Raw genomic sequence first — 12,163 nt, forward strand, 5'->3', positions numbered from 1 at the left:
GTACCAGTTCTTTTAAATTCTTAGCTATTTTTAAGAGGTTCATTTAAATTGGAAAAGTCAATGTTCAGAAATGTGTCCTATGTGCAGAATTCTTCACTGTGTACTAACTAGAATAACACAAACACTGCAGAATATTTTCCATTACTAATTCACGTTTCTAAATAAAACCTTTATTGTTGTTGCAAACACTTTATTGTTGTTTGCATTCTAACATTGCTGTCTTTGAATAATCTAGCTAAGAATAGCACTTTGAAGACTGGGGCATGTATCAGAGTACTGTTGGAAAGTAATTTTTTGGATGTGCAGATTTAAAACACTGGTATCACAGACCTGATTCAGGTTTAAACTTAGGAAAAAGAACTGCAGAATGTAATGAATGTGCATAAAGCTAAAAAGCATAATTCACATATCAAACACTCAAAATATGTTATAAACAACCAGTTCACACACATTTGTTAACACTACTCAGGAAATAATTCTGAATTCAAAATTGATTTAGAAACTCATAAACTGCTTCTGAACAGTACTTTAATTCATTAATTAGTTATTTCAATGGGAAGAACTAACCACTTGGCTTTAATGGTTTCTATAAAGCATTGACTGTCACTCTAGTTATGAATGTAGTTTTCCAAGGTCTTTCACATCTCATTCAACAACTGGAAAAAATATCCTAGGAGTAATTTTTAAACTCCATCCCTTGCTACAGATAGTAACTTCTTCAGCAACCTTTTGCAGCATGTACCAAATTTAATTTAGGAAGAAGGAATCAATATAACATGCTGAAATAAAAAGAAAACCAGGAGTCTTTCTGTTGCAATTTGCAAACTTTCTCAGAACACAATAGTAACTATTCAGTTTGGAGACAGTCCTGTTTCATTCCTTATGAAAGCTGTGAACAGAATTTGTTGCAAAAATGACAAATCAAGCTGTCCTTTACCACCTTTTCTGTACAGATATGTTTATACTGTTTGTATTATGTGTTCACTACAAACAGCTCATATACTTCAATGATATAATGTCTTCAAGGGAAGGAGAATGAAGGGCTTTAATACCTACAACTAATAAACTTAGAGGTGAAAAAGACAACTTACCATTATATGTTCAAGTAGAGAATCTATTGCAACTATATTATCAAAATATGTTCTGCAGAGAAAGAGAAGTCAGTAAACATTGGCATTTAGTCAAACACTTCTCAAATTAGTGTCAGGGGCTCTTATTTCACTATGGCTTACAATGGAGCCAGAAAAGGTGAGGACAAACCACTGCAGCTTGAAAATCACTGACTGGCTTGCTACAGCACAAGGGAATTAAGAAGCGGTCCTAGCTCTGTTCCCTTAAGCCATTATTCTACAGAATTGAAAATATTCTTTATTATACATAGAATTTTCTCTGTAGAAAAATGAAAAGACTAACAAATATTGCCTGCTGTGAACTGAATAGATTCATGCTGAGCAACATCAAGAATGCATCAAAATGCTTTGGCACCTCTACCACACTGAATATTTTAAAAGCAGAAGTAAAAAGGAAAAGAAAAGAAGTAGAAAACAACAAAAATTTATTTAAAAATATTAAGAAATAGCTAAATCCATGTCATATTATCTAGTTCTTAAAACTAGCTGAAAGGCAACTATTTAAGAAAATCTTAATGGGTTTTCTCTATCAACACCAGTTGAAGCTGAAAAAAGGGAATGATCTTGTTATTTAAAAAATAAAAAATAATTTTAAAAAATCTCAGTTTCATAGCAAAGTGGTAACTGTTCAAGGACAGTCAAGAACATTGAAAGATAAAGGTCAAACTTATTAGTAAAAGAAGTCTATATTTTTCACATGCCGAGTATTAATAACCCTAAGATTACAATGTTCCCAGCAGACAAAAGGCATTGTCCTGTGGGCTTCAATATACACAGCTCAGTTCTGTTTGGGTCTAGAGATACAAAATGCACTGGTCTGACATCGTCAGGGACATGAAGAGGTGGAGCACTGAATAGTCTGCCCTTTCTAAAATGTTACAGAACATGTCCCGGTGACACTGCACACTAACAATTTCCTCACTGAGAAGGAAATTCTCCTTCCATGTTAGAAAAGATACAGACCACTTCCAAGAGGAAACTAATTATTTTCTTGCTGATACAGGTCTGTGCCTACATGAAGTTCATAAAGATATTATTAAACGAAATTCCAATTTTGTGCCTTAAAACACAAACTTTCTTCTTTCGTTGAAACTAAAAACTCTAGCAAATTATAATGCTATATGAAAATTATTTTCTTATAGAAAGGCACAAGAAATATTTGCAGTACTTATTATCTTAAAAACATAAAACAATTACAAAATTCTTTAAAAAAATCTCAGTACTATGCCAGTCCAAGAAAAAATTGCCAGTCCATAAATCTGGATAGATTAATATAGTTTTTTGGTAAACTAGTTAAGTATGGATGTTAGCAACACACAAGCACTCTGGAAAGGAATATAATGGTGCAAGACTTGGTAAGAGTGACCTTTGGGAGGCATGGTGTGAATTATGTTGAAATTAAAAAAAAACGTCATCCTGAGGAAAAAGTTTGGAAAAACATCTGGATACAACCAGCTTGCCCTCCTTGCACGGGGCAGGCTCTTCCCTGTCGTTTATTACTCGCCCTTTCAGCTGGGTCAGCTGGCTGCCTACATTCCTGAGCAATGGCATAGGAATCTGGACATCCTCTAATCTCATCAGTTTGAGAATTGTTCATCAAGACCCACAGAAACATCTGCAGCAAAAATACAAGACATCTCATCTTTTCATAGTATCGTCACTACTTTGTGATGCACTTTGAAATTTTTCTACCAACCTTCATAAAGTTTCATAACAGTGTTTCATAAAACACTATTAAGCACTCCAAACTGATTTACCAAAAGTGCAGCTCTGGTTTATCTTTTAATTTATTGGTTATCTTTACTATTTAAAGATTCTTATAGCAGTGACAAACAAAAAGAGATGAAGGAAGAGCAGACCACCTAAGACACTAAATTGATTTTGCAAGTGTAAACTCAAGCTTTCACACTCTTTCTGTGATTTCAAATTAATCTTGCCTTATAATGACAAGAAATTCAAAGCAAACATTCTACATGCAATAAAAGTCTTTGAAAATTAAAACAGATCCTTCAGAAAATGTACAGGAAGATCAATCATGTGGCAGCCCTGATTCTTCAAGGACTCAACTCTGAAGTCCATACATTTATGAATACATGCATTCATGTCCAAAAAATTGTTGGGAGAATAGGGGAAGCTGAAGCACACTAAACAACTTTCTGTAAAGTTCTCTTAAGCCATCTAAAATTGCCAGAAGACACCAAGCCTATTTTCCACTTCTAAAAAGATGGTCATATTTAACTCTGACAGAAGAGGTGGGGAAAAGGAGGAAAAAATCCCATGCAAAAGACCACAAGAATAAACAAATTCTGTAAGGTATAAAATGAATGTCACATTTTCATCTGCACCACCACCACAAAAATTATGAAAGATAAACACTACTGCAACACACATCACTTGTTCTTGTCCCTGTGCTGAAGTTTGCCCACCCTCTGAAGTGTACCTTTGCACCAGCTTGTGAGCTACAGGCAGTAGCTCCCACTACTGCTATTGAATGAACACAGGTAGATTGGAAGAGCCATGCTGATTAAAAACTCATTAGATTATCTTGCAAATCACACTTACTTTGATACATCAAGCAAGAAGTCATTCAGTTCAGTCTGCTTGGCAAGGCCCCGGCACACCTGGAAGCACAGATCATAGAACCATTTGCTCCAGAACACTCATACACTCATGTCCAAGGGAAACTGAAGTCCCACCCCCTTAATTTGTATGAAAAAAACACCAGTACTCGTGGTGTGTGTGTGTGTGTATGTATATAAATTATATATATATCTGCTACTGCACTGTATAAAATTAAGACTGAATTTGTGTGCTGGGTTTCAATCTTAGTTATCTAGTTGCTGAGTTAAAACTGTGAAACACAAGAAAAATCTTTCCTATGACCCACTTAAAGCTGTTGGTTTTTACACTTGTTCATGCTGTCTCAAAGGCTGTCACTGACTGTGATTATGGAATGAACATTTCCTTATCCAGATCCTCAGATTCTCTGCAAATGTCAAATATTTTGTTTCCCTTCTCCCTTACCACATTTTTGCCACTTTTTTCCAGGCTGCAAAGTAGCATATAGACACAACTGTAGTCTGACATCAGATAAGTTTAACTAAGCTAAGCAGCAGATGATATATGCTCAACTTAGGGAGAAATCAGCATGAATATGAATACAGAAAATAGTATGCATACTTCTTTTTAGAAGCAAAATGTTAGATGAAGCAAAGGTTTCAACTGTATTTCTACTTCACATACTTGCATACTCAGTATCTGAAGCACAATTGTACATCTGTATATTACTAGAGCAAGCACTGAGGCCAAAAGTAAAACAAATCTCTACTGCTTGTAAATTTTACACTTACAAAAATATCACTTCAAACTAGTAATATCTTTCATCTGTGTAAGGTAGATACAAAATGCCAGATCAAAACTCTTGCATTCTTCTCATGCAAAAAACCTTGTGAAGAGCAAGCCTTCTGCTTAGAAGAAGGAAGAGAAATAAAAATGGACAAGCTTTTTAACTTTCCCTATTATGTTTTGTTAGATGTGAAAGACTTCCCAATCAAGGAGAGAGTAATTCTTACATAAGTGAAGCTACAACTGCATGTAATTGCAATTCTACTAGTGTACAATAGCCAGCAATTCTACTAGTGTACTTGCTGTCTGTGCCAGCTAACTCTGTCCAGAAGGGAATGACCATGAAAATGTGATCTCTACTTTGAATGCTGTGAAGTGGAATCTAGAATAGAGCAAAGCAGGCTCAAGCTTAATAACAGGAAAAAAACTTTATTAAACTACTACTACAAAAGAAAAGAGAAAACTAAAGAAGGGGGAAAAAAAACTACATAAAGATCCAAATGAAAACCTTGCAAAACATTCCTCCCCCCACCACCCAACTCTAACAAACCACAGTGAGACACAATCTGGACCCTAATCAGGTTTCCACCCTCCAAACAACCGATACTCAGTCCATCGAGGGAACAGAGTCTCTCCTGTGCCACAGACCCCCCAAGAAACACAGCTCCACATCCTGTGTTTCCATGTTACACATGGCACTGCCCGGAGACAAAGTTTGCCATGGTGACTTTTCTCCTTTCCATGCACAGTGCTCTCACCACAATGCATGGATGGTCAGACTGCCTTTAGGATTTTTCCTTTCAAGGATGCCCTGCCAAGAGGGGAGAAAACAACAGTTCCGTTTTTCATTGTTTGGGACCACAGTCCCCCCCATTTTCCCCTGGGGCTGAGGGCTCAAGAACAGAGATCTTCTTCTCTTCTCTTTCCTTTCCAGGGCAAGGGGGCGCCACCACAAACCCCCTAACCTTTTCTCTGTTCACTCCACTTCTGTCTCTTCCCAGCTGAAGCAGGTCTCTTGACTCACTGGCATCCTCCCAAAACACAGTCCCTCTTGAAGGAGAAGATTTGGTTCAGGTTGTGGCTAACACGGAAAAGTCTAGCTAAAAGCCACTCCTTGTCCCCCTCCCATCCAGAATTCCTCCTTCCAACATCCCATCCCAGGGTCCAAGGTGTCCCTCTTCCTCTCTTTCAAACCGAGGAGGGGAAAGGAAAATTCACAAAACTTTCATTTCTCAAGGAAGGGTTAAAAGTCCGAACTCTCAGGATGGCTCGATGCCCGGACATCCAGCAACTCCTACACAACTGGGCACCTTGGAGCTCCCCCCGCTCCTCCTTCCTCGTGGTGGAATTGCTGACAGGACAGGTCCGCCGCCGTCTCTTTCTCTCTCCCCCTCAGGAGAGAAACCAGGGTGGGGGGGGGGGAATGGAGACATCCCAGATTTCTTACACCCTTCCATTTGCAGGGGCCAGCCCAGTTCCAGTCTTTCCACCACCCTTGGGGCCTACCTTTCAGGCCATGGGGGCTTCCCCTCCCCCACCCAGCTCGTGGCTGGGCAGGGGAAAGGCTGCACTGCGCGCTGACTGGAACCAAAGAGAGAGAGTTCCCCTGGGAATTCTGCTTTCAACCCCTCTGTGTTCTCAGAGGCGTGTCTACTTTCAATTAGTCAATATCTAAATTGACCTCTTCCTTCCGGAAAAAATTCTCTTTCTGTGTCAAACCACGACACTTCTGCTTAGAAGAAGAGAAATAAAAATGGACAAGCTTTTTAACTTTCCCTATTATGTTTTGTTAGATGTGAAAGACTTCCCAATCAAGGAGAGAGTAATTCTTACATAAGTGAAGCTACAACTGCATGTAATTGCAATTCTACTAGTGTACAATAGCTAGCAATTCTACTAGTGTACTAGCTGTCTGTGCCAGCTAATTCTGTCCAGAAGGGAATGACCATCCCAAAGTCAGTGACTTCCAGCACAGAAGCAGAAAAGATTAGAGACTACAAAAGAAAAGCAGGAAGGTTTTTGCATGTCTTCTGACAAGTGTATGAAAGACAGCTTGAAAAAAGAATGTCATGAATTTCCTCCTGGGAGATGACAGAAGAATCTATTTTAGCATCTTCTCTGAGTTGACAGAATATGTTTAGTTTCAGTGTTACCATCTTCTGCTAGCTTAAGTAACAAAACCTATTAGCAAAGCTGCTAGGGTTTGCTAGAGCAGCTTGACACTGAAGCTCCATTAGGCACTCAGCTAGGGACAGCATGAAGCATCCTTAGTGGCAGTAGTTACAGGACCATGAAGCAGCTAGCAAGGATGGCTTAAAATAGGCTTTGCTAACAAAACTTTATAATTTTAAACCAAATACCAAAGCAGGAGGAAACAACCAGTTAGCCTAGCAGTTGCCTTTCACAAGAAAAAGAAAACTAAATAACTGTGCAAAGTTGTTATGATAAATCTGCTTTAATCATTATTTATCTACTTTGTTCAAATTTATTTCCTTTAGTACAAATACTGTTTGCCATTTGATCCATGATTGCAAGTGAGGAAAACTAGTTCAATGAACACCAAAAATGTTAGTATATTTTTCCAGGTTCAAGGAAGGGGCTTTAATCAATGCTTTAGCAATGACCTCCAGTTAAATCTGATCATAGTCCATGCTCCTAATAAACACATTCTGGAAGACAAGTAACACCATAAGAAAATGAAAAACCACTCACACTTACTTGTACTTGATGTATTGCTACTGAAGCCCATGCAAGATTTGCTGTTGCAACCTGCAACAAAAGAGAAGAAACTCTCTCTGAAGAAACCTTGAAAACTGCACATCAGTGACATGCCTCTTTTATCATCTACCTGCAAGTACATTGACTGAGCTGTTTTAGACAGGCAGGCAGTAACAATTTAAGGAAGGACAATTATTTTGCAAAAGTCTCAGTGTACTTGCAAGTGTTTCAATTTTAGAGCTTACCAATGGTTTTCAGAAGCAGAATTGAGCACCCATCAGCTCAAAAATATAACATCAAAACAAACATCTCATAAGCTGAGGGCTTTAAATTGTTGAAAGGCATCTGCCATAGAATTAAAATATGCCTTAACAGATTTCTGGGGCTGTATTTGTTGAGCAATAGCTACTTCCAGCTGTAAACAGGCACTGTTTCTCTCATTACTGTTTTGGTGGCAGAACTAGACCTGATCCCTCAGCTCAAGTGTTTGAAGTATGACAGTTTCCAGGCAACATTTTAAACAAATGTCATGTAAACTGCAGCTAACTATGATGTGCTACCATGCATAATCTCCTGTCCTTGAAGCACAGCAGCTTTACAGGAACACAGGGAATGGAAGCACAAGAGGTCAGCTTTTGCATGCCCTCCTAAGGTATTTTTTATTTTATAATTTTAAACAGAACACTTTGCACACATTTCATAAAAATTGCAAATGGCATCCAAAGGCTTTCAGAAACCTGAAAATGAAAATAATGCTTTAGAACACTTAGAAAGTGACCTTAAAATATTTTTAATTTACTAATAAAATACTTCTATTTAGCAGCCAGTCTTTTCCAAGTAGAACATTAATGAACTTTAGCTACGGCAGCTATTTCATATAACATTCATATTTTCATAAAACAATGCATGTCTGAGACTTATGTGAATTGTAGATTGATTAATGTAATAGGACAATTTAAAAAATTAAATACATTATGTGTAGGCTGCAGAATTAATGAAGCCTGGTTTTGTATGAATGCCTGTTCTTTGTTCTCTGAGCAAGGACAGTGGTCCCATCACACTAAATCCCTACCCTGACCTCTGTCTACTGGTGAAAAAATACAAGATGTGACAACAAGCTGAAATGGAATTGACTACCCAATTAATACACACATGTGGACATCAGATGAATGCTAGCGTACTTAGCTTACTGATAAACAAAATATACACTTGACAAATACTGCTGCTGTTTTCCTTCTTTGGGAGGACTAGTTTTAGTATGTCTTGCCTGAATCTCCTCTGTCCTTTTCACACAAATAATTCCTGTTCAGTACAATTAAACTGTACCATAGTGGATCTCGTATCACTGTTGAGACAACAGACCTGGCTAGAACTCACTCAATTTTTTCCTAACTGTGTGTTCAGGTTCCCTTCTCTGGGGGACAGCACAGAGAAAATTTCATCTTTACATCAGAGACATCTTAATGGGACATAACAGAGATCTTCACCTTGACATGAGAGCAAAGATGCACCTTAAATACCTTTAGTTCAGCAATAACCTTTACATCACCTGTTCTATTTTCAAATCCACTTATATTTGGCTAACAGCTTCTAACTTCAGATTGATAAATGGATATGTATGGACAACACAGCTACACAAACTTACATGAACAGAGTAATGCATGCAGAACAGGCATGGAAAGGGGAGGATGAGTATGAATGAGAATATCTGGATAGGGAAACATCAGAAGTCAAAAAAAGTAGAAGAAAGCTTTATGAGTGTCACTTAGACTGGCAGGTTATCCAGGTACCAGCACTTCTATACACAGTTTCTAAGGACATCTAAGTCAGGAGACAAAGGACAGTGATCCTGACAACTCACAGAGATGGGACAGGCTAGAGAGAGACAAAGGCTATCAGCTCCAAAAAGCTAAAGAAAATCCTGACCCAAAACCAGCACATGGTTTCAACTTGGAAAGAAGCCAGGAGACTATAAAGACTCAGCAGACAGCATCCCTTGTCCTGTTCCAAGGTATTCTGGAGGGAATACCTGGATACCTGGAACTGGAAATACTGCCTAGACAGACACATCTTGGTGCTGGAGAGCATGTGGCAGTAAAAACATGGATGCAAATATCAGAAACCTCTTTTGCTTCAAGTTTGATTTAAAGTAAAATCGCTTTCCCTTCCTGTGAGACCCAGCACTGAGACTTGATAAACTGTTGGTGTAACATTGCAACACTCTGTTTTGTGACAGAGCTCATTACTTGACTTCTCACCAAAGAGTAAACTAAAGAGTAAACTAAAATAAATTTTAAAATCTTACCATAATGTAAAATAAAGCTGTACTGGAAATTTAAGATTGAGACTCAGGATAACTGAGCATTTTCTTTTTTTATATAAAGTGATTTTGGGTTTTGATGTTTGATTTACACTTACATTTCATCTACCGGCCAAATGTTAACTTCTCTAACAACTCTGTATTCAGTTTATAATCAATAAAGAAACTTTCAATCTGTTTATCCTCAAGGTAAAACTCTTGATGTGTCCCTGTACTTGTATATTTTACTTCCTCTGACTGAAAATATAAATCACTACCTATTTCCTTTTTTTTTTGGTAGGAACAAAAATCAAGCATGAAAAAGATATAAACTCATGAGAAGAGTGACATAAGGAAGTTTGGAGTGGGGGGAGGGATGGGAATGAAGTCCTGACCATGGCGAGGAGCGGGGCACAGGTTGCACACGAGCTCACCTCTTGGTGACTGTGGTGGAAGGCTTCTTTGCCCCAGTGACGGTAAAGCTCCAGGATACCAATCAGGTCACCAATTGCTGTGACAATTGGCAAACACAGAACAGATTGGATACGGGTTCCCGACTCCAGTCCAGTACCTTTGGGAAATCGCTCATCCTAGAGAATACAAACATAATCTGATAAAATGTAAAATCTGATAAAACATTAACAGCAAAGACATACTGATGTTTTCCTCCCCTTCCTATCTGACCGAATCTACAGGAAAATCACAAAAGTCACTAAAACGCATCTTTCAGCATGACTTCTGCATGGTAGTAAGACATCTACTAAAAAATGTAATTTTGAAGTCTCAGCATTAATGTACATATGCAGATAACCTTATTGAGGTAAGGATGTCTCATAATACACTCAGCTTTATGTTTGTTTACATAATGCCTTTTGTCACAGGCAGAAAAAACAGCACTTTATTGCTAATGCCTGTCCAGATTAAATAAAAATCCAAACAAGCAACACTACTACTCCACCATCCTTCTCTCCAAAAAACCCCAAAGAATTTGTAATCCCAAAGTGGGCTGCTCAGATCTCAGTATTAAAGAGCAGACAACAGTGCTTGCAAGAAAACAAAAATTGAAACTTGAGGCTAAGGCTTTAGGTTATACAGTTATAATCTTCGACCTACACTTGAGGAGGAAAATGCATTCCAAAAAATTATGCATAAGAGTAAGAAATTATCTTTCTTTTCTTACACATCCTGAATAAACTGGTGCAAAAGACACAGAAACAAATGTTAAAATAATCCTACCAGCTGCTAGGTAAAACCCAAATACATAACTTTCAACCCTCAATAGAGAATGTTCAAGGCTTTAAAGCTTCACTTCCCCATGTAGGAAAACTCAAGCAGACCTAAAAAAGCACCTGGATGTTACAGTTAGTAAGGCAGTCACTGCCCAGTGCGAAGTGTGCAAGACCCACTTCCTTGCACATCAGTCCTTCAGGACTTGATTCGTACCAGATGTTCCCTGCAGGCTCTGCTTAGGCAAGACAGACACCCTTCCAAGACTGATCAAAATCTCTCACTTCTCAAAGAAAACAGCAAGTAATCTCTACCTTAATTACTAAGATGACAATCAATTTGAACAAATGACAGACAAAAGAGAGTGGGAAGCACTTTGAAACATGAGCCTTCTGCTTTCTCTTTTTAGTTCTGTCCTCCCACAAGAAAAGGGCTGGCAAGTCTACCCGCAAGCACTTCCCTTTCACTGTTGAGAAACTCCTAAAATCACATGAAGGCAAACCATCTCCAAAATGAATCTTGCTGTTTGGTCAATGAATGACAAATACTAAATCAACAAAAAAGTTAAAAACTCCTCCTCACTAACCCCACAATTTTAGTAAGAATCAAGAACATAGTAAAATGAAAACACAGAACTCTTGTATGTAAGGCTATCAGTATATTAATTGGAAATTAACAATAACAATTTAAACCCTTAATCTAACTGAAAAACATACCAGCACATAAAATCTTAATAGTCCAGAGTGTGTAGAAAGCACTGACTATTACTACAGGGAAAGCAGTTTCTGCCTTTTGGTTTTGTGGCTCTGTTTAAGTGCACTCACATTAGGCATCTGGTATTTGTTAATAGCCCAGGTTTGCCCAACTAAGGTCATATATATTTTTAAGAAATAATTTCAAAACTAGAGAGAGCAATGTCCAATTTTTTTTTTTTTTTCTTTTTTGGTCACAGTATCCAAAAATTGTTATTCTGCACAGAGTTTGAAAAGATGGGAAACACTGAAGAGAGAAGAGAATGTGAACTTCCTTGGTGTTCTCATAACCAACTAATCATAAAAGTGCTTCATAAAATTGCATAGATACAACTAGTTCATGAAGTGTTTTAAAAAAATTAAAAAGGACAGATATACAGAGTGCCAAGAATTATTAGAATACCACCTTAGGAATTTCCAAGCCCTGTTACAGAAAAAGGCTTGAATTTTGATATCAATTACATTAGTGCACTTTTCATGTAAATCTACTGATTCTATCAGTGTACTAGCTTTATATCAGAGTATGCAGAGATAAAAATCCTGCCTAATAACCAGAATTCTGACTGACATTCTTGTCAGTGTGAGCCCTGTATAAAAAATAAATCAAATTTTCAAATTTGACTGTATGAAAATCTTCTTGTTTGAGGTTAATATTTCAAGACCAAGAAGACAGGAGTTTTGACTGGGTGTTT

General features: G+C 37.7%; 1 protein-coding gene across 8 annotated transcripts in view; it reads right to left on the reverse strand.

The window, feature by feature from the left end:
* PDE10A (phosphodiesterase 10A) overlaps positions 1–12,163 on the reverse strand; it is a 351,678-nt gene that overhangs the window by 31,598 nt on the left and 307,917 nt on the right. For all 8 annotated transcript variants that reach the window (XM_021544164.3, XM_021544162.3, XM_021544159.3 and 5 more), the window contains 4 exons: positions 9,927–10,082; positions 7,194–7,244; positions 3,693–3,751; positions 1,092–1,143 (listed from right to left, as the gene is read on the reverse strand). In XM_021544164.3, the coding sequence (XP_021399839.2) occupies positions 1,092–1,143; positions 3,693–3,751; positions 7,194–7,244; positions 9,927–10,082 (318 nt within the window). The remainder of the gene's footprint in view (positions 1–1,091; positions 1,144–3,692; positions 3,752–7,193; positions 7,245–9,926; positions 10,083–12,163) is intronic.

This window comes from Lonchura striata, chromosome 3 (genome assembly GCF_046129695.1).
Source record: "Lonchura striata isolate bLonStr1 chromosome 3, bLonStr1.mat, whole genome shotgun sequence".
NCBI lineage: Eukaryota > Metazoa > Chordata > Aves > Passeriformes > Estrildidae > Lonchura > Lonchura striata.